This window comes from Dama dama, chromosome 20 (genome assembly GCF_033118175.1).
Source record: "Dama dama isolate Ldn47 chromosome 20, ASM3311817v1, whole genome shotgun sequence".
In the NCBI taxonomy this organism is placed as follows: Eukaryota; Metazoa; Chordata; class Mammalia; order Artiodactyla; family Cervidae; genus Dama; species Dama dama.
The window spans coordinates 50,187,546-50,211,366 of NC_083700.1; the positions used below are offsets into that span (position 1 = coordinate 50,187,546).

At 41.0% G+C, this 23,821-nt stretch overlaps 1 protein-coding gene across 2 annotated transcripts in view; it reads left to right on the forward strand.

Moving 5' to 3' along the window:
• The first annotated feature begins 20,514 nt into the window (after positions 1-20,514).
• Positions 20,515-23,821, forward strand: part of DIPK1A (divergent protein kinase domain 1A) — a 117,175-nt gene continuing 113,868 nt past the window's right edge. The window contains exon 1 of one of the 2 annotated variants that reach the window (XM_061121363.1): positions 20,515-20,643. In XM_061121363.1, the coding sequence (XP_060977346.1) occupies positions 20,590-20,643 (54 nt within the window). In that variant the 5' untranslated portion in view covers positions 20,515-20,589. Of the gene's footprint in view, positions 20,644-22,275; positions 22,500-23,821 lie in introns of those variants that run through there. The other variant, XM_061121365.1, reaches the window with a different exon arrangement.

Genomic DNA, 23,821 nt, shown 5'->3' on the forward strand with positions numbered 1-23,821 from the left:
CATTTCTAGTTAGGGAAATAATTATCAGAACAAAAATAATACTTTTTTGTTCACTTAGCAGATTGACAAAGTTTCAAAAACTGGATAATATTCAATTATTCTTAATGAGGAAATAGACATTTTAATATACATTTAATATACTATATTAAGTATACATTATATTAAATAGACATTTAATATACTATAATGAGAATGGAAGTTGTTATCACATTTATTGAGAAAATTTTAATACTGACCATGATTTAAAGTGAATGTATCTTTTGATCAGCAGTTTACTTCTAGGAAACTTCACTCCAGACAACTATGCATAAGGATATTCATCGCAGCATTATTTAAACAGGTGAAAGTTGGAGTCAAAGTAAAACATTTATTAATAAACACAGCTTCAATAAATCATGGTACATTCATATGATGGTACACTTTTAAAAAATTTTATAACAAGGCTGTTTACAACTATGCCTTATGGTATATATGTAAAACTACTGGTAGAGAGTAGGATGCGTTTAGGTGGTAGTATGTAGGTGATATGGACTTCCCAGATGGTGTTAGTAACAAAGAACCTGCCTGCCAATGCAGGAGACATAAGAGACACAGGTTTGATCCCTGGTCAGGAAGATCCTCTGAAGGAGAGCATGGCACCCGACTCCAGTGTTCTTGCCTGGAGACTCCCGTGGACAGAGAAGCTACAGTCCATCCATAGAGTCGCAAAGAGTTGCAACAACTGAAGCAACTTGGCATGCACACATGCATGTAAGTGATATATTGTTAAATGAAAAGAGCAAGTTACACAACAGTATATAATATATAATCTCATTTACTTTAAAAATACACATATAGAGACTATGTCAAAATTTGAGATTCCTTATCTCTCTAACTGGAGCCTTATTTTCATTTTTTAAAAAGAATTACAGTGAGACAAAAATCAGAGACTAGCAAGAGAGGGTTGTAAAATAGGTTTGTTTGTTTTATTTTGGGAGGTGTGTGTGCATGTTGTACTGCAGTCTGGTCAGATGTTTTCCTGATACCATCACACTACCCCTGCACTTCTGCCTGAAGGTGAGCTTTCTCAATGATCTGAATGGGCCTGGGCCCCAGAGTTGCATCTGCTCACCAGGCAATGAACATCAACAGCAAAGAGGATGTCCTCCTCTGCCAAACATTTTCCAAACCAGGAGAGCAAATATTCCAAAGCAGGAAGATGTTTTGATACCTTCTAGTACTTTCCTCAGAGCACAAATTGTGAGCCAGTGGTGATGGCCAACTTGACCCCTTTCTTGAGGCCTGGAGAGACAGACAGGCTTCTCCTGAGTTTTTGTAGAAACACGTAAAAAACAAGCAACACTTTCTGTGTTAGGAAGTGTAAAGCAGGGTACGTATGGATGCTCCATAAATGCTCCTTTATTGCAAATTTGGAAAGATCACATAGTCTTGGTGTACCTTGCTTAAGAATAATAGACTATAATTACAGCCTGTTCATCTCATCTGCTCTCCATGAAAGAGAAAATCATAGTAGTGTTAGGGGCATCAGGACCCCATCCTCAGGGGTTTCCTTAAGGTAGCATGTAGATAAAGGTCTGGAAGGAAACACAAGAAACCATTCCTAATGGCACCCAGTGTGCGTGCATGCCACCTTCAGTCATATCCAACTCTTGTAATAACTATGGACTGCAGCTCTCCGATCTCCTCTGTCCTTGGGATTCTCCAGGCAAGAATACTGGAATGGGTTGCCATGCCCTCTCCCAGGAGATCTTCCCTATCCAGGGATCAAACCCGCGTCTCTTAGTCTCCGGCAGCTCCTGCATTGCAGGTAGACTCTTTACTGCTGCGCCACTGGGGAAGCCCCAGTGAGTAGCCAGAGGCAGTGAGAAGATAGTGGTAGGAAGGCTTTCTGTGTGGTCTGAATATTTTCTGTGTGTTAGTCCCTCAGTTGTGTCTGACTCTTCGTGATCCCATGGACTATAGCCTGTCAGGCTCCTCTGTCCATGGAATTCTCACAAGTGTTTATTACTTTGTTTTTTGGCTACCCCACATAGCATGTGGGATCTTCATTCCCCTAAAAAGGACTGAACCCGTACCCCCTGCTTTGGAAGCTCAGTCTTAACCACTGGACCCCCAAGGAAGTCCCAAGTGTTCATTACTTTGTAGTCAAACTCTCTTTTTTCCTGCTAGGAATTCATGCTGTATGCCTGCTGTGTGTGTCCCTCACCCCCTACTCTGCACAAGGGATTTCCCTGGCAGTCCAGTGGGTAAGACTCTGTGGCAAAAAAAAAAAAAGGACCCCCAAAAAAATAATCTAAGGAAAATCTTGTCCTGAATTTTCCTGTTCACCTCCATGAAAAACTTGAATCACTCTCAATTTAGGTATACATACTGGTTAGATGCTTTTCTTTCATAAAGAGTATCAATTCTAGGTTGATTATGCTTGATTATGCCATAGAACTTCTACACTTTAGGCTCTTCTCAGAAAAGACAACTTTGAAATTTCTGGTGTTGAATTATTAACAAAAGTTTTGTTGTGAAAATTATATTCAGGGAGAACAGCCTGATGGGAACAGACCCAAAAATTCTCTAGTCATTCTAAATTCTGTCAGGCTGAGGACAAATCCTTGAAGAGATTTCTTGGGCCACAATGACTCAACACCTCTCTCCCTCATGACATGGCCCTTTCTGACCTACGTTTTTGCATTTTGCTTTGAATCTACACTGAGAGCTGTTTTAAGAAACAGCCACAAAGAGTCGGACACAACTGAGTACCTAACACACACATTATAGTCAGCATGGTATAGTACTGTAGAATTGTTATTAAAGAACATTTTCTGGACACCACAATATATAGGAAAAGCAAAAATTTTCCCCGAGCATTTGGTCCTCTTTTATCTTATGGATACTGTGAATCTTTTATTAGCTTTGCTTTCCCATGCACATTAGGAAACTGAGCCATATTTGTGTTTTTCTCGGTATCTATGTAGAAGTTCAGGGATGAATTTTTAGTGCCTGAATATTATGTTATATTTTCAACTCTAGGTATAATATTTTTATGCCTTTTTACTTTCCCTTAACTCCCTGTCCTTGTTTATGTTAGTAGACTTTTATTGTTACATTTTATTATAAACGACTCCAAATCCTTCTTTTTTTTTTTTCTTTAAAAAAATAAAATGTACTAAGGGATTCACTTTACTTTTGTAGTGTATAATTTGCTAAACCTCAAATGATTCAAACCAAGATTCCAAAGTCTTGTATAGTGGTTCTGATTATACCATATTAATCCCAGTGTCCTCAATGTTAACATCAGACCCTATTGTCACAATTCTAGAACGACCTTGAGAGTCTCAGAACTTTATTAAATCAATACTGTCTGGAGCAAGCTATTGTGTTTTGAGTTAGTGAAAAATGCCATAAGATTTGAACTCTAGATCCAGTAGGTTAATTCATTCATTTAAATATTTGTTTACTATGGACTGGGCACACATGTTCTGCACATACAGTGGTAAACCAAAAATAGACATGGCCTGTGCCCTTAGAGTTTATAATCTAGAAGTCAAATAATCAAATGATCCCACAAATGTAATTAGAAGGCCATAAGTAGGCTTTGGGAACATATGATGTGGAATCAGACTTGTCTTGGGAGTCAGGGAAGACTCCTTTGAATTGAGATCTGCAGGATATACCCAGAAGTTTGGGGCGAGGGTAAGAAAAGGCAAGAAGCATTTTGGGAAGTAAGAAAAGTGTGTGCAAAAGCCACATGGAAGGAAGAAGCACAGTGCAACAGGGGAACTGAAAGAGGAGGCCTGTGGTGAAACAGACATCTGAGGGATGGTGGTGTGAGCTGAAGCTATGCCAGCAGGCAAGCGGGAAGCCACTGAAGCATTTTAAATAATGACTGAGCTATGATAAATGCTCCTTAAGAGAATGATAAGTTGAGTTACCAATTCAGCCACTGTTAAAGTAACTAAGGGGGTTGAAGCTAAACTTTCTCTCAGGACCAGCACACTGGAAATTTCCATCGACTCAAAAAGAAGGCCATCTATAGGAAAAAAAGCCCTTGGGGAGTTGTGGTTGTTGTTGTGTTGTTTTTTTTTTTTTTTAATAAAATTATGCACCATGAAAGAACAGCCTCAAATGTAAATAGGTCTGGATGAATGGATAACCTACTAGGACCAGTGTCTGCCCTCTCACCTTCAGGTACAAAGGCTATTACTTACTCCTTACGTTAATCTCCACAGAAAACCTGCAATATGCAAAATGCTTTTGAATAGTTTGTTTAATTCACACAAGTCTGTGATTTAAGCATCATTTTTAATCTTACAGTGATGAGAAAACTAGACACCAGAGAAATCAAGTAACCTGCCCAAGGTCATATCACTTAAAAATAATAGAGCTGAGACTCAAACTCCGGTAGTCTAATCCAAATCCATATAAGTAACAGTCATAGTAGGGATCTCCAGAAGAATGAATGTGGGTGAAATTCCCTGTCAGAACTTGTAGTGACCTTGAAACTGAGGGGGAAAGGGAAAACTGAATCCATGTTCATTCCATGAACATTCATTCCATGAACTGAATATAAAAGGAATTTTATCTTCTAAGGAAGATAACTTCTGCTATCAACCTAGTCAGGTAAGGCAGGAGCAGAGAGTCATTTATCCACGTATAGTTGACCCTTGATATCTGCCAGGGTGATTCCAGGACTCCCGAGGATACCAAAATTCACAAAGTTCAAGTCCCTTATATAAAATGGTATATAGTATTTGCATACAAGTTATGCAAATACCTTAAATGCTTAAATATACCTTAAATAATCTCTAGGTTATTTAGAATACATAATACAATGTAAGTATTATGTAAATAGTTGTCTGCAGACTGTAACTTTAAGTTTTGCTTTTTGGGACTTTCTGAAATTTTCTTCAAATATTTTTGATCTGTTGTTGGCTCAGTCATTGGATGTGGAAACCACAGATATGGAGGGCCAACTGTATGTAACTACATGAGATGGTCCCCAGCTTAAAAGAAGGAAGTGAAACAGATAAACCCCCTGCCTATAGAGATAAAAGATTCTATTTCTCCAGATGGCCTCGACAGGGGGTGGGTTGTGTGAGACCTATGCTCTATAAAGAGAAGGGAAATGTCACCAGACTCATATCTGTAGAACTTTTGTTAGCATTCCGTAAAGAGGGAGAAAATAACATGGTACCAGCTGTCGATACTTCTGTTTTAATAAGAAAACCACCTTTGGAACAAAATCAGACCCATGCTGGGCTAAAATAGGATGTCCTAGACACAACAAATACTAACTTGGTGTGGGATTATTAAGAAGCAAGCTCACCAATCCTGCTGAATCAATGGGTAGGATCTATTTTCGGTTTTCAACTTGTCCTGAGAGACTATAAGCCTTTGCCAAGTTGAATCAGAGCAGCATCTGTGGAACATGATTAAGAATGTCACATTACCTTGGAAGACAGCTACAAAGTGCTGTGAACTCTTATCTAGATAAAAGTGTCCAAAAGTGAAAGAAAAAGAAAAAAGGCCTAGCTAGTCATAGAGTCAAATCTTTTGTTAACAAGGAAAAAGGAGGACTTCCTCTGGTTGGACCAATTCCATATTCCCTGGGCAACTAGATTTCCATTTCTCCTGACGGTCCCAAGCTGGACACAGTTTGGCCTGAGAATCAAGTTTCCTTTGTAGACATTTTTGCCTGGGTGCTTGACTTCTGCTGTCCAAAACTTTTGCCTCTTTTTTGCTTACTGGTTTCCTAACCATCGGCCTGGCTTTGGGTATTCTTGCTCTCCTAAAGCATTCCTTTGGGATTTCTGTTCAACTTAGTGCTATCTGCTTGCCTAATTTCCAGCACACTCTAAATTTTGCCTGCCTTTCATTTCTGGATCACTGACTTTTTTTTTTTGTCCTTTGGTTCTTGTGTACTTCTAAACTATTTTTTCATGCCTGCTGGCCCACTGCCTAGCAAACATCCACTTTTAGCTTTCCTTACCCATTTGATTTTCTTAACCTTTTTTTGCAAAGCACCATCTTTATTCACAACCCCAGAACTGACATTTTTAGAGCTTGAGGTGAAACAATCAAAAGGAAATACCTCTTGTTCAGTCTTCTTTAGATCTGAATCTCAAAAGGCAATAATAGAGACTATAAAGTTTAAAAAAATAAATTCTAATAGAAAGAAATTTATTGCTGGTAATACATGTAATAATAATTATCTAAGAGTAATTTAGAGTAAGAACCAGGTAGATCATTGATTCTAATAATATTCTGTTTTCATGTCAAGAAAATTTTGTTCCTTTGAACTATATACTTTTAGCTTACTATGAAATTTTGCGTGTGTGAATTTAGATTCTTTTAGACTTAGAATTCTTAGAATTTAGATTTCTTTTAAATGGGCAAAATTGAATTGTGCTTTCTTCATAGAGATACACTGACTCCTTTTGAAAGATTTACTTTTATTCTTTTTCTTAAGCAATCTTAAAAAAAAAATAATTCTGTTTATTTTTTGGCTGTGCCAGATCTTCAGTGCTGTGTGGGCTTTTCTCCAGTTGTTGGTGAGCTGCTCTCTGGTTGAGAGCTACCCTGTGGTTGTGGTACAAGTGTTTCTCATTGTGGTGGCTTCTCTTGTTGTGGAGCACAGGTTCCAGGAGTTGTGGCGCATGGGCTTCGTTGCTCTGCAGCATGTGGGATCTTCCCAGATGAGGGACTGAACCCACACCGCCTGCATTGTCAGCTGGATTCTTTACCACTAAGCTACCAAGCAAGACTGAAAGATTCACTTTTAGAATGCAGGAATTTATGAGAGTTAATTCTTAAGGTACTTATAGAGCAGGCTATTCCTTACCAACAATATATATTTCTTATAAATAGATAATTCACACTTGTCCCTTCAAAATTTATAAATGACATGACTCTAGAATTGTACAGTTGCAATTTTCCTTGGAATCAGAAAACCAAATCCAGTTATTTTTCTATTTTCCAGAGTAGTATATATTTCTGTATTTTCCAGAGTAATATAACCTCTGTTTTATTTTTTTAATATAAATTTATTTATTTTAATTGGAGGCTAATTACTTCACAATATTGTAGTGGTTTTGCCATAAATTGACATGGATCCACCACAGGTGTACATGTGGTCCCCATCCTGAACCCCCCTCCCACCTCCCTCCCCATCCTGTCCCTCTGGGTCATCCCAGTGCACCAGCCCCGAGCACCCTGTCTCATGCATCGAACCTGGACTAGCGATCCGTTTCACATATGATAATATGCATGTTTCAATGCCATCCTCCCAAATCATCCCACCCTCGCCCTCTCCCACAGAGTCCAAAAGACGGTTCTATACATCTGTGTCTCTTTTGCTGTCTCACATACAGGATTATTGTTACCATCTTTCTAGATTCCATATATATGCGTTAGTATACTGTATTGGTGTTTTTCTTTCTGGCTTACTTCACTCTAGGCTTCAGTTTCATCCATCTCATTAGAACTGATTAAAATGAATTCTTTTTAATGGCTGAGTAATATTCCATGGTGTATATGTACCACAGCTTCCTTATCCATTAGTCTGCTGATGGGCATCTAGTTTGCTTCCCTGTCCTGGCTATTATAAACAGTGCTGTGATGAACATTGGGGTGCACGTGTCCCTTTCAGTTCTGTTTTCCTCGGTGTGTATGCCCAGAAGTGGGATTGCTGGGTCATATGGCAGTTCTAATTCCAGTTTTTTAAGGAATCTCCACACTGTTCTCCATAATGGCTGTACTAGTTTGCATTCCCACCAACAGTGTAAGAGGGTTCCCTTTTCTCCACACCCTCTCCAGCATTTATTGCTTGTAGACTTTGGATACCAGCCATTCTGACTGGCATGAAATGGTTCCTCATTGTGGTTTTGATTTGCATTTCTCTGATAATGAGTGATGTTGAGCATCTTTTCATGTGTTTGTTAGCCATCTGTATGTCTTCTTTGGAGAAATGTCTGTTTAGTTCTTTGGCCCATTTTTTGATTGGGTCATTTATTTTTCTGGAATTGAGCTGCAGGAGTTTCTTGTATATTTTTGAGATTAATTCTTTGTCAGTTGCTTCATTTGCTATTATTTTCTCCTATTCCAAAGGCTATCTTTTCACCTTGCTTATACTCTCCTTTGTTGTGCAAAAGTTTTTAAGTTTAATTAGGTCTCATTTATTTATTTTTGCTTTTATTTCCAATACTCTGGGAGGTGGGTCATAGAGGATCCTGCTGTGATTTATGTTGGAGAGAGTTTTGCCTATGCTTTCCTCTATCTGTTTCATTTTAAAGGGAATAGAGAAAAATGGCAGAAATATGAAGGGAGTCAGACAGCCTGTGATATAATCCCAGCTGCGCAGCCTCTCAGTAAGACCCAGGGCAGATTATTCAATGTGTCTTCACTTGAGAAAGGTTAAAAAAAAAAAAAAAAATCAATTCCACCTTCACAATCTATGACCTGGTATCAAGTCATCCTTGCCACTGGTTTAATCTAGATAAGATTCTAAACTTTACATCTCTCCATGTGTCTCTATCATAATAGTTAAAACTTTGCCTTGACCTCTCTTCCAAAATTTACATCCCAGCTTCTTGTCTGCACTGTTGCTAAAATTTAGAGCCCTGCCCTTCACAAAGATGGTGGATATAGACACTGACAAGCTTTAGAGAGATCATTTCCAACCTGCTGTTCTGAATTGCAGAGTACTGTCTTTCCCTGAGCTGCTTGATTTTCTGTCAACTTGATTCACTGATCAACTGCTGCCTTGGGCCTCTCACTGACAACTGCTTTTGTGAACTATGCCTGGTACCGAGAAATATTTTGAACACTGTCTGGCATGTCAGTATCCCCAAGTTCTAATTCTTTCCCAGTGGCCATGTTCAAGACTGGGTCTCCTCTCCTTTCTGGTATTACAGGGTCATACCCAGCCTACTTGTAAGATGCCAGATGTGCGATTCTATATTGCACGGTCCTACAGCATGAACTTGTTAAATTGTGTCCATTATAATTTGTTTAATAAGACAGGGATTTAGGTGACATAGTTCAAAACAATCTCTATTAATGTAACAATGGTCAAAAGTTTTATGAGAAATGGTACTTAAAGAGACGAGTTTTGTTTTCTAATAAAATTAATTTGTATGGAAAAGTTCATTCCCTTAAAATTCAAAAATGAATTTTTACCTAAAGCTTTTTGGGAAAGTTTGTTGAAGATGCTAACTCAGGTTGTTCAATAAAAAATTACAGAATAATGATAAATCTATTTAGTTATACCTTTGAATTAAAAAAAATCCTTTTATTGTTTCTTTTCATAAAAAAGATAATAATGCCCTTCTAGAATTTTATTTATTTTTGGCCTTGCCACATGCCTTGTGGGATCTTAGTTCCCCAACCAGGGATTGAACCTGCAGTGAAAATGCCAAGTCCTAATAGCTGGACCATGGGAAATTCCCAGCAGCATGGTATTTTAGACATCTCTATGTGTGCAGTGCTTACTCTATGCTAGGTATTATGCTAAAAGCTCTATAACATGAAGTTTGGAACCCTTATGGCGTTTTCCGTACTTCGTGTGGAGCGTAATTCTTATCTTTTCCTGAACTTTCTTCCCTTTCTTTCTTTCTCTATTTTTTTTTTTTTCCTTTTCAGTGTTGTTTGTTCCCATGTAATGATTAGGAGCTATCTGGAGAGAGTTCTCAAAGAAAGGCAATGTCAAAGAATGCTCAAACTACCGCACAATTGCACTCATCTCACACGCTAGTAAAGTAATGCTCAAAATTCTCCAAGCCAGGCTTCAGCAATACGTGAACCATGAACTTCCAGATGTTCAAGCTGGTTTTAAAAAAGGCAGAGGAGCCAGAGATCAAATTGCCAACACCCACTGGATCATCGAAAAAGCAAGAGAGTTCCAGAAAAACATCTTTTTCTGCTTTATTGACGATGCCAAAGCCTTCGACTGTGTGAATCACAATAAACTGTGGAAAATTCTGAAAGAGATGGGAATACCAGACCACTTGACCTGCCTCTTGAGAAACCTATATGCAGGTCAGGAAGCAACAGTTAGAATTGGACATGGAACAACAGACCGGTTCCAAGTACGAAAAGGAGTACATCAAGGCTGTATATTGTCACCCTGCTTATTTAACTTATATGCAGAGTACATCATGAGAAAGGCTGGGCTGGATGAAGCGCAAGCTGGAATCAAGATTGCCAGGAGAAATATCAATAACCTCAGATATGCAGATGACACCACCCTTATGGCAGAAAGTGAAGAACTAAAAATCCTCTTGATGAAAGTGAAAGAGGAGAGTGAAAAAGTTGGCTTAAAACTCAACATTCAGAAAACTAAGCTCATGGCATCCGGTCCCATTGCTTCAAGGCAAATAGATGGGGAAACAGTGGCTGACTTTATTTTTTTGGGCTCCAAAATCACTGCAGATGGTGATTGCAGCCATGAAATTAAAAGACGCTTACTCCTTGGAAAGAAAGTTATGACCAACCTAGACAGCATATTAAAAAGCAGAGACATTAAAAATAAAATAAAAAGCAGAAACATTACTTTGTCAACAAAGGTCCTTCTAGTCAAGGCTATGGTTTTTCCAGTGGTCATGTATGGATGTGAGAGTTGGACTTTGAAGAAAGCTGAGCACTGAAGAATTGATGCTTTTGAACTGTGGTGTTGGAGAAGACTCTTGAGAGTCCCTTGGACAGCAAGGAGATCCAACCAGTCCATCGTAAAGGAGATCAGTCCTGGGTGTTCATCAGTAGGACTGATGTTGAAGCTGAAACTCCAATACTTTGGCCACCTGATGCGAAGAGCTGACTCATTTGAAAAGACCCTGATGCTGGGAAAGATTGAGGGCAGGAGGAGAAGGGGACGACAGAGGATGAGACGGTTGAATGGTATCACCGATTCGATATACATGGGTTTGGGTGGACTCCGGGAGTTAATGATGGACAGGGAGGCCTGGCATGCTGCAGTTCACGGGGTCACAAAGAGTCGGACACTACTGAGTGACTGAACTGAACTGAACTGGAGAGAGTTCAATTGTTTGTCTGGCTCTGCTGCTTTCTAGCTGTGTGACTCCAGGCAAGTTACTTAAAATCTCTCTGCTTTCAAGTGGCAGAACCAGACAAACGACTGAACTCTCTCCAGATAGTTCCTAATCATTACACGGGAATAAGAAACAAGGAAGAGAAGGAGAGAGGGAAAAAGAGAGATAAAGAATAAAGGGGGAGGGGAAGTTCAGGAAAAGATAAGGATTATCCTCCACACGACATTTGGACCTCTTAAGACATTTCCTGAATTGGTTCTTGTAATTGGATTTTACTTGGGGTAATCAGCAAGGAAACAGATGAGTCCTCCGCAATCATCTGAGCGAATCAGCTGTTTCCTGGATTAAGATGGTTATTCTTGTGTTCAAGAGAATTGGGAAATATCTAGGAGTGGCCTTCAGAAGAAAAGAAACACTACAAATCACCCAATGAATACTGCTCTGGCAGTGCTACCAGGTCATCTCTTGCTTATTCTTGTCTCTACTCAATTTTCCTCTTTGATAAACAGCATGGCATACCTTATAAACCAAATTATGTGCTGAGTCACTCAGAGTTGTTCGATTCTTTGTGACTCCATGGACTTTGGCCTACTAGACTCCTCTGTCAATGGGATTCTCCAGGCAAGAATACTGGAGTCAGTTGCCATTTCCTTTTCCAGGGAACCTTTCTGACCCAGGGATCAAAATCTCCTGCATTGCAGGTGATTCTTTACCATCTGAGCCACTATAAACAAAATTAAGAGGGCAGTTAAACTGAATTGTGGAATGCTGTTTGAACACTATGAATTTAACAGTTTGTCTATATGAAACCTTAAGACTGTTACCAGAGACTGAAAATATTCTCAGTCTCAGGACAAGTTTATATCCTGCTGAAGATCATAACTCACAGTAATGAGGTAACCCCTTCAATAATTCCCATGTGACAGGTTTTATATGATCATCTCTGTCACATTTTTTACAGACATTGTGAATTCTCCATACAAGTCTTTTATTGCAGTCTTTTCATTAGGGGAATTTCAACATCCAGAGTTTTAGTATTATGCCTCAAGTCAGACAAAAATCCTAGTATCAAATTATTATTGGCCTTTCTTTTTCTTGAGGAACTATTCCCAAAAAAATGTCTTCAGTGAAGGTACTGATAATAATAAGGAATAGAATAAATGATTCTGTTTCAGATTCTGAATGATGCTTTCAAGTTAAAAATATCTGTAACATCTATTCTATTTTTATACCTTTAATTCTCCTGACAGCCTCATTTATTCACTTTTTTATTCTTTCAACAAATATTTATGAATTACCTTATGTATGCCAGGTACTGTGCTAGGTATTAGCAACATAACAATGAAAGAATTCTGATCGTTCTTTTTTCTATTCTGAAGCATTCCATATAAAACCAGATACACAAAATACTTACTCTTCTTCATATAAGGTTTATGTATTCCATCCTCTTAACATAATTTTATAACATTTTGGACATAAAAGGTTCATAGTATTAGGTGGTGGTGTTAGTGGAAAATTAGAGAACCACTGTACTTTTTTTTTTTTACTTCAATATCCAATTTGCCTTTTCATAGAAGATAAAAGAGGGCCCTATCTCTCCTTTTAGTCTATGATCTCATGCCTAAAACACACCAGACTCATTTTTTCTGGAGTACAAGTTTAGTCTCCACCTTGGCTAACCAATACCCTAAGCCATCTAGTGGATACAGGCTAAACAGTGTAAATAGATAATTTGTCTATTCTTTTCTCTAGGGAAGTTCTGGTAAAACGTGGCTTCTTTTTAAATTGCATTATCCGTCCAGAGCCTAATCTCCTCCCTTCTGTACTCTTTACTAGTTCTCTTTCTTGCTTACTATTCTGAAGCTTCAAAGAAGCTCCTGATTGGGTCTACTTGCCCAAATCACTGTGAGGTTAACTCAGAGGTCATAATGTCAAATGCCTACAAGGACCAGACTGGAAAAATAAATAAATGTGGGGGGCTAGGGCAGGAGAATTAAGGAGTGAGGGGCCTGTGGCAAACTGCAGAGCCTTGGCCCCCTCAAAGAAGGAGGAGGTACTCGGTTCCAGCTCATTGCTGCTGAGTGAATGAAAGCCTTGGCTAGTTGATCATCTGATTTTTTAAAAAAGTAAAAAATCTGGACCTTTATGTAAAGTGTCCTATTCTGTTCATGTTGGACCAGTCAAACAAAACACATCTGCCCAGGGCTGCAATCTGCAACCTCTGCCGTCACTGGTGTTGAGTTCAAAGAATAAAAGCACCTAGGTTTCCAAAAAATCCTTGAAGAATGTAAGCTGAGTCCTGTGATCCAACCCCATTATCAAGAGGAAAGTGAAAGAAAAACTTTTTATCAAGAGTGTGATTTGATATTGGTTTAATCAGTGTATTTTCATTAATACTAATTAGTAGATTGTCACGCTGCAGTTTTTAAAAAATATAATTAAGTAATCCATCTTTGTAAGAAGAGGGGGTGAAATTATATTGAAGTTTAAAAATACATTTGATTTTGCTTTTATTTCTATAAAAGGAACACTGACACTGGAAGAATGCAATAAAAATTCTATGTGGGTATGGACAAGGTAGAAAGGCAAGAGTGTGGGAATAAGACTTCTCAATGTATATTTTTATTTGGGCTTTATTTTTGAATTAGGTGAGAATATACATATTCAAAAATTAAAATAAAGTTTTCAATGAAAGTAAAAGGCATTAAAATGTCTATTGCAGAGAAGTATGGTTGGTTGAAAAATATATTAGAATCTGTAAAAGTATGTAACAGGAAAAACTGTTATAAGGGAATGCAATTATTAAAGTTCATGAAGAAAAGGGAACAGTGTTACATTTCTGATAGCTATAGAAACAATGTTTCATTTATTCATCAAATGAATGATACTCTTTCAATTGTATTAAATAGAGATGGTATTTAAATTCAACTGGACATACTTAAGAGTTGTGTAACTATTTTATTTTCAAATGCCAATATTTACAACATAATGCTGGAAATAACTTCCTTTACAATTGTTTGATTTTATGAGAAAAAGATTTGGATGCTGATATAAAAATGAGGAAAAGATAGAAGAATTTTTCAAAATTCTTTTGGGAGTCTGCTGGATTATTGAAAAAGCAAGAGAATTCCAGAAAAACATCTCTTTCTGCTATATTGACTAAGCCAAAGCCTTTGACTGTGCGGATCATAATAAATTGTGGAAAATTCTGAAAGAGGTGGGACTGCCAGACCACCTGACCTGCCTCTTAAGAAACCTGTGTGCAGGTCAGGAAGCAACGGTTAGAACTGGACATCAAACAACAGACTGGTTCCAAGTAGGAAAAGGAGTACATCAAGGTTGTATATTGTCACCCTGCTTATTTAACTTACATGCAGAGTATATCATGAGAAAGGCTGGGCTGGATGAAGCGCAAGCTGGAATCAAGATTGCCAGGAGAAATATCAATAACCTCAGATATGCAGATGACATCACCCTTATAGCAAAAAGTGAGGAAGAACTAAAGATCCTCTTGATGAAAGTGAAAGAGGAGAGTGAAAAAGTTGGCTTAAAGCTCAACATTCAGAAAACTAAGCTCATGGCATCTGGTCCCATCGCTTCATGGCAAATAGATGGGGAAACAGTGGAAACAATATCAGACTTTATTTTTCTGGGCTCCAAAATCACTGCAGATGATGATTTTGCAGCCATGAAATTAAAAGACGCTTACTCCTTGGAAAGAAAGTTATGACCAACCTAGACAGCATATTAAAAAGCAGAGACATTACTTTGTCAACAAAGTCCTTCTAGTCAAGGCTATGGTTTTTCCAGTGGTCATGTATGGATGTGAGAGTTGGACTTTGAAGAAAGCTGAGCACTGAAGAATTGATGCTTTTGAACTGTGGTGTTGGAGAAGACTCTTGAGAGTCCCTTGGACAGCAAGGAGATCCAACCAGTCCATCATAAAGGAGATCAGTCCTGGGTGTTCATCAGTAGGACTGATGTTGAAGCTGAAACTCCAATACTTTGGCCACCTGATGCAAAGAACTGACTCATTTGAAAAGACCCTGATGCTGGGAAAGATTGAGGGCAGGAGGAGAAGGGGACGACAGAGGATGAGACGGGTGGATGGAATCACCGACTCAATGGATGTAAGTTTGAGTAAGCTCCAGGAGTTGGTGATGGACAGGGAGGGCTGGCGTGCTGTGGTTCATGGGGTCGCAAAGAATCGGACACAACTGAGAGACTGAACTGAACTGAACTGAAGCAAAAAAGTCTAAAGACCACTGATCTTGATTTTTCTATATTTGAAACCACTGGAGTTGCTCTGGATGTCCAAAGTTATGTTATACATGAGGACTAAGAGGCCACAAATTACCTCTGAACACAACCATATGGATCAGCTACACAACCATTAGTTTTGCATTACCTAGCTTTTACTTAGAAAAACAGACTTTAAATTCCCAAGAATGGATGCTAGGTAAACAGGTAAATTTGGATGTTTGTAAGGTAGTCCCACCATATGACATCAAGAATTCACAGGGCAGCTGTAATACATGTGGGAAGGAGAGCCAGGTCAAGTGGTAGAATATTTCCTACCCAAATTGGCCACAGGTCAACCTGCTTGGATCCATCTTGGGACTCACATGTAGATTTAAAGCAAAAAGTGTAAGTTCAAAGGTATGAGAGCTCATCAAACCCACCTAGGAGGTTCCCAGGATGGACCCTAGGGTAGCTGCTGCTCTACATGGGATGACAAAAGAAACTACCCAAATGAGAATTGAAAATGAAAATGAATAGAAAATTAATTTCCCCCTTTTGAATAAGAAAATGTTAACTATATTGATTTTTGTTGTTGTTTTTTTTTGTTGTTTTAGTCACTAGTCATGTCCAACTCTTTTGTGAACCCAGGAACTGTATAAAGCTTGCCAGTTTCCTCTTTGCTTGGCATTTCCCAGGCAAGAACACTGGAGTGGGTTGTCATTTCCTTCTCTAGGGGATCTTTCCAACCCAGGAATGGAACCCGCACTGCAGGTGGATTGTTTACCGCTGAGCCACCAGGGAAACCCTACATTGATTCTTTGTTGATTCTAAATGGAAATTGATCATCACTTCTCAATTGGTTGAAACTTTATCCCTATTATTCCTGTTTATATCCTTTACCATAAGAAATCCTAGACTCCCAGATCATCCTTCATCTTCCACCCACTAAATCACTCAGGGCTCTTCACATCACCTATTTTGAACTCCTTTACCACACTCCCCAATTTCTGAGACTCTTTCCACTATGTCCTCTGGAATTCATAGTTCATCTTCAGCTAAAACCTTTGTATCCTCTATCTCTTCTCTATTTCTTCACCTTCTTGTTCTAAAGCAAACCTGGCTCACCCTCTGTGGATGTCGTTGTCCCTGCAACCTTCCCAGAACCCTTGGAAGATTTGGAGGTGGAAGAGAGATCCTCTTTACTCTTCATTGCTTCTCTCAGGCTATTATCCCCATCTCCTATCTAATTCCTCCCCCTAAAGTATTTGTTTCTTTAACTCATGACCTCTGATGAGAGGACATATCACTCATTTCACTCTCCTCATTGTGATAGTCCCCTACTCACTCATAGATCACTCTGAATTATTTCTCAAGGACCTTAACTTTTGGCTACTGGCATCCTATCCAGGGGGCTTCCTAGGCGGTGCTAGTGGTATAAAGAGCCAGCCTGCAGGAAGATATAAGAAATGCAGGTTTGATCCCTGGGTCAGGAAGATTGCCTGGAGGAGGGCACAGCAACCCACTCCAGTATTCCTGGAGAATCCCATGGACAGAGGAGCCTGGCAGGCTGCAGTCCATAGGTTGCACAGAGTCAGATACAACTGAAGAGGTTTAGCACACATTTCCTATCCAGTATCTCTCTTGTCCTAAATCTTGCTGTTTTTAATATGTATGGAGAGAATCCTCATGATACTCCCTCTTTGACTGTCTTCCAATGACACTGTATTCCAGACTCCTTAGTCATTCATTGGCATTGTCAAATTCACTTCATCACTTCTCCATAATCTTTATTGCATGCATCCCACTCAAACTGCCACATTGTTATGGTCATTCTGCAGACTTGAGATAGATTCCTCCACCTAAATTTTGTTTGGGATGTAGAGATTGATCATGCTACACATGAACCAACTTTTTCAGACTATGAAAAAGTTTATTACACATGTAGAGAAGTTTTCTGAGGAGAGCAGGGCAGTCTCCAAGCTGGTCTGAATATGACTTGAGGGAGCAGAAAGAGGAGACTTTCTTAGGGTTTATGGTGTTTGGGGTGGGTGTGGGGGGGGGGGGGCAGGGTCAAGCATCCCTCGCGTGGACAGGCTCTTGTATACTTTGAACTTTCCATGGGCACCAAAGGAGTGAGCAGCTGGGCTTTCTAATCAATTTTCTCAGATGTGGGACACAGGGAGCAAAGAAGTGGTGGGGCTTGAAAGCTGTCATCAAATATAAAAAATGGAGCCAGACCCTTTATGTTACACCTATATTTTCAGATCATTCCCCCTTGTTGTTGGACTCTTACAGTCCCTCAACCCCGAAAGGACCTGCAATTCACTGATCCAACCACATTTTTTCTGACCTTAGTCTCTCCATCTACTATTCCCTCATCTTAAAACTCTGTGGTGAATCATACTCACTCCCTTACATCTTTGACTTCCTTGTGCCTCTGTCCTTGCTCTTATTTCCTTGGTAAAACCTAATTGCATAGAATTCTAAGCTTACTTTGAGCCTGCATCCTGGCTTAGTCAATTACTGCTGGAGGAAGAAAGGACAAACACACTGACTTATCCCACTTAAATTTATGACCATGAACTCAAGTGGGCTCTTAATGACACTCAGCAAGCCTATGATATATTTTCTTTCTTAGTATATTCATCTTTCCATTCTCCTGTATGAATATTTCACATCTTCGCTTCTCTTCTCATCACCTTCAGTTACTCTTCCGAATCTCCTCTTCCCTGATGACCTTACATCATATGTCTCTGAAAAAAATAATCAGAAGAGAACTTCCACAGATTCTCACCACCGCTCCTATGACCTTCCCTCCAGTTTTCATAGATGAACAGTCTGTACTCCTGTCAACAGATAATCCTTTCATTTGTGTCCTAGATCATAAACTTCTCCCCGTTCAAAGGCACCATTCTAGCAATTCTCTCTTCTTGCTCCTTCATAAAAATTTCCTTCTCTTCTAGATCATTCTCATTGAAACAAATATTTCAGTTTTTTGGCTAACCTATTTTTGACTCCACTTCCACCACCAGTTTACTGTGGTAGGCTCCCCCATGATCATTTTTGGGCTCCCTTCTGCAGGAGAACTTCTAAAAAGAATTGCCTATAATATTAGTATTTCCAATTTCTCTCCTTCAATTTTCTCTTAAACCCACTCAAGTTTTTTTTTTTTTCCCATTTCCCATAGCCTCCATGGTACTAAATCCAGTAGTTATTTCTCAGTCCTCACTGCCTCACTCACATGGAAGCACTAACACCTTGTTAATATATTCAGTTGACTTCCAGGCACCTCACTCTCAGCTCACCAACTTCACTGGCTGTTCCTTTTCATTCTCCTTCGGTGACTCATCCACTCTCCTGCCTTGAAGTTACAAGGTTTCATCTTTGGTTCTCTTCTATTTATATTCGCTTCCTTGTGACTTTAAATATTATTTAATATCTCTACTTCTGGACAAATCTAAGTTTCTGATGACTTTTAGATCATACTACTGAGCTGGCAAAAACTCCTTTATATCCTGGGCTGTAGTCCTCAGTAAGGTCACAGAATAAAACATAACTCTCATCTTCTTAAAAAAAATGTTGATATCTCTTACGCTGCATATGGTAGCTTGGACCACCCTTCTTAACACTGCACTCCCATGTACAACTGCCTATTTAAGATCTCCACTTGAATTTCCAATAGATATCTTGAATGTAAAAAAGTCTGATACTAAATTCCTGATCTTTCTCCTCTAACCAACTCTACCTGTAGTCTTCCTCATCTCCACTGGTTTGTTTTCTTTTTTTTTTTTAACATATCCCCTATCGGCTTTATTATCCTATTTGATTTTCTTATGTATTACTTATTGCCTGCTGCCCTCACTTCCAGAATGTAATACCCACAAGGGCTGAGGGTTTTGTGTTTTTCTCAGGTATATAATTCAATCAACTAGAACAATGTCCAGGGGCTCAATTAATATTTGTTTATTGAATGAATGAAAGAACGAATTAAACCAGTACTTACCATACTCAGAAATTACTGAAATCTTTTAACCCAAGCTGAAAGATCAATGAAAAACGGGTTTATTTGCAGCAATAAAATACCACACAGGTTTTAAACCTGTTTGTGCTTGGGTTGGGGGAGGGGCGGGCAAGAACGCAATTCTTCAGAAACGGAAAGCACTAGAACAAAGCTTAAGTAAAAACCACAGTGAGAGTTAGTCAAGTTTTGCTCTTAAGGAAACCTCTTGTCAGAGCAAGAGGCCCGAGTTCTAAGTGGCAACCTATGGGGTAAAAAGAAGCAAAAATGCATCTTCTTACATTACAAGTCACTAGATCAACAGCTGTTCTCCCGCTAGGATGGCTGTTTTTTTCCTTATTTGGACTTCACTGTCAAAAGAAAGACACCACACCCTGTGTTATGTAGCCTTAGCTGAGTAGCTGTGCCACGTCCCGGGTCTCCTGACTTCAGAACTGTATTTAATTTAGTAATGTTTGTCTTTTTCTCTTTTGACTCAAGGTTCGTGGGTAGGGCCAGGAAAACTCTAAAGCTGTTTAAAGCAATTCAAACCAAAAAGGCCAGACTTTAAAAAGTACTCAGGAAAGCAAGTTTAAGGCTGTAAGAGTTTAAGGCTGGATGTGGGGGCAGGTTACATTCAGTAGAGAGGAGCCCCGTCTGCGTTGGCTCAGGAGATGCGCCAGTCGGCTGCTCCGGCGGCCGCACGGGCCACGGTACGCGAGGGAGGAAAAAGCCGGTCCCCAGGGAAGGAGCCCCAAGCTTCCCTTGGATTTCCACGCAACCCGCCCAGACACGTCCGGGCTGAAGGAGCAGAGTCCAAACGGAGCGTCAGACCTGCAGGGCGGGGTGGCGGGACGCGCGGCCAGGGGAGTGGGTAGCCGGGAGCAGCCACTTAGCTCGGCGTGTTCGGCGAGCTGGGCTCCCCGGCCCTCCCCTCCCGGCGCCGAGCAAGCGACACCCCGGCGTCCGCGGCGCCCCCTCCTTCCTCCGCACGCCTCCCCTTTAAGCGCGAGGCGCAGTTGGATTTGTGTCGGCCGAGCGAGGCGCGACTCCCCTTTATGGCGGAGCCGGCAGCGGCGGCTCTGACAGCCGCGGCAGCCGGGCGAGCCGAGCAGGAGGCCGGGCCTCGGGCCGCCGGCCGCGGTCGCCGCAGCTGGGCCGGGGGGAGCGCGGCGCGCGCCGCGACGGGGGCGGAGGAGTGGGCGGGCCCGGCCGGACTGGGGGCGGGGAGGCGGGGAAAGGCGGGGAGCCGGGTCGCCGGCGCTCGGGTCCGCCTCTGACTGCGGCGCGGCGGGGCGATGTGTGATTACCATGGCGAGGAGTCTCTGTCCGGGGGCCTGGCTAAGGAAGCCCTGTTACCTCCAGGTAGGCCGGCGGCGAGCCCGCCGCGCGCCCGCTCTCTGCGCGGGACTTGCCCGCCTTCCTCCTCCCTCCTTGGGTCGGCGCCCGCCCGAACCCCGCTGCCCCCTGCCGTCCGGCACCTGGCGGCGCGCCCTCCCTCGCTGACCCGGCGCCGCAGCCTCCACCGCGGCGCTGTCCCGCCGCCCCCCCAGCGTCCCGACCGGTCCGGGCTCGCCCTCGGCGCCTCGCATCCCGAGAGCCCCGGGACGTGACCCGGGTGCGACCCCACGCCCCTCGCGTTTGGGGCTCCGCAGTCTGGGCTCGGGACGTGCCGCGGTCTTCTCCCTGGTCCATTGCTCTCCTCCCCCCTCCCTGGTGGGCCCCGCAGGGCGGCTGTTCTCGGCTCAGTCCTGAGTCCTCAGTAGGTGGTAGGAAAGGTAGTGTATCATTCCTCCATATTTTAGAAAATTATGACAAATTGTCACATCAGTGTTTTCTTCAAACCCTGGTGAAGCGGCATGTGCCTCGGGCTGAACCACTTGGTTCGATCTCCATCACACCCGTGATTTAAACGGGAGCAAGGGCTCAAGCGAGGCGGATGGATGTTTGCGTTTTAAAAGGAAGGGGACAATGTCTTATGCGGCTCACGAATACCCCAGCAATGCAAATGAAATTCTGTCATGTCATGTATACTATCCGCGTGTTAATTTTTCATAATTTCCCGTTCCACCCTCTATTCCGCTGCCAGTCTGTGTCTTCGAACCCTACTACAGCTTTCGTGTACTGTTAGTCACCAGGGGGACCTAGTAGACACCATGAGTAGCTGAGCGCAAATCCATCACCCAAGTGGAAAAACAACTACAAATCAATTCTTCGCGTGGGTCAGCAGTTCTGTCTGCATTCAGAGGACAGTAGTCCTTTACCACGGATATTAAAATGCTTAAAGGTATCCATAGATTATTTTGGGATGGGAATTCATACTCAGGTGGTGCTTTTATCAATTATTTTAAAAGTTGAGAAGAAACCGTCGTGGGGCAAGTAAATCTTTCATTTTAGTTTGGAAATTGCATGTGTGAATCATTACTCTGCAAAGAGTGATGTACTTCAAGTTGGAAGCTTGATTGACAGCTCATGAAATGAAGAATATAGGAGTAAAATGGAATGTTCTGAGCCTTTGTAGCAACTCTACCAGTGGTAATTGTGCCACGAGTAGAGCAACCCAACGTAGAATTCAATCCAGGCCAGATACCTCTTTGTAACCCTTTATGTGACGAGGGAAAAAAAAAAAAAAAGGAAAACAAACCACTTTCCAGAGTTTGAGATATTTAAAATGTTTTTTCTTAACTAAAACTGTCTAGCTTTTTTTTTTTTTTTTAGATTTTGTGTCACACTTTTAGACTTTGATTCGTTTGTTCTCAACGTTCTCCACACATGTGGTTGTGACATTTTTTTTGGCACCGTAGCATAAGAACTTTCAGATTGGCTGAGTTAAGGTTAGTTTTACAAATAGTTAGGCTTCTGTTAATGGCAAACATTTAGCAATTCTGCCTTCCAGAATGTGTGCATCATTGCTGCTGCTGCTGCTGCTGCTAAGTCGCTTCAGTTGTGTCCGACTCTGTGCAACCCCATAGACGGCAGCCCACCAGGCTCCTCCGTCCCTGGGATTCTCCAGGCAAGAACACTGGAGTGGGGTGCCATTTCCTTCTCCAGTGCATGAAAGTGAAAAGTGAAAGTGAAGTTGCGCAGTCGTGTCCGACTCTTCGCGACCCCATGGACTGCAGCCTACCAGGCTCCTCCGTCCTTGGGATTCCCCAGGCAAGAGTACTGGAGTGGGTGCCATTGCCTTCTCCGTGTGCATCATTATCCATTACCAAATTAAGGTAAACTCAGGTCTTCAGCATTTCAAAAGGACTTGGGGGCATAGTGATATATTAGTAGGCTATTTCTATATAAAATAATGATTAAATAGAAAACTTTGTTGATTATAGTATTATATTTGTGATAATTTTAGAACTTGGGAACCTGGAGCACTGGTGTTTTAAACATTGTCTTGGTATTAGTATTTATTCTCTTTAGGAATGTTCTTGTTAGTTGTCCTTCACCATACCTTTTCAGTTTAACCCGCTGAATAAAAAGGCCTTCACATTACTCACTGTCATGCCTTTTTCTGTTCTCCATTGCTAAATGGTTCACCTTTTGCTTTTAATACTACTTTTACTGTTTGGGGCTTCCCTGGTGGCTCAGATGGTAAAGAATGCCTGCAATGTGGGAAACCTGGGTTTCATCCCTGAATTGGGAAGATTCCCTGGAGAAGGGAATGGCTACCCACTCCAGTATTCTTGCTTTTTTTTTTTTCCTTCCACTAGGTGCTTCAACCTGTAAATTGTTTTGGATGAAGTCAAAGAAAAATATTTTCATCTAAGACTATTGTACAGCTATCTATTCAGTTTCTCAGTCACTGAAAGTTGAATTAACATATACAATACTCCTTTCATTTTTTATTTTTATTATTTATTTCTTCTGTTTTTTTGGCAGTGCCGTGTGGCTTGCAGGATATTAGTTCCCTGACCAGGCTTTGAGCATTGTGAGCATGGAATCTTAAACACTGGACAGCCAGGGAAGTCCCCGATTTTCTTTAAAATCATGTTCCTTTGGGAACAGCCTGAGGCATGAGGACAGAGCTGAGCTTTGTTCATTTGTGCATCTGATTCATTATAACCTTGAAAAAATTTCCTAATTTTCTGGTTCCATAGTTTCCATATCATAAAGTAGAAATTGTAGTTCTTAGCTGTGTAATCACGTGAATGTAGTGAGGATAAGATCAGTTTCAGTTTAGTCACTCAGTAGTGTCTGACTCTTTGTGACCCCGTGGACTACAGCATACCAGGCTTCCCTGTTGATCACCAACTCCCAGAGCTCACTCAAACTCGGGTCCATCGAGTTGGTGATGCTTTCCAACCATGTCATCCTCTGTCTTCCCCTTCTCTTCCCGTCTTCAATCTTTCCTAGCATCAGGGTCTTTTCCAGTGAGTCAATTCTTCGCATCAGGTAGCCAAAGTATTGGAGTTTCAACTTCAACATCAGTCCTTCCAATGGATATTCAGGACTGATTTCCTTTAGGATGGACCTCCTTGGATCTCCTTGCAGTCCAAGAGACTCTCAAGAGTCCTCTCCCACACCACAGTTCAAAAGCATCAAGTCT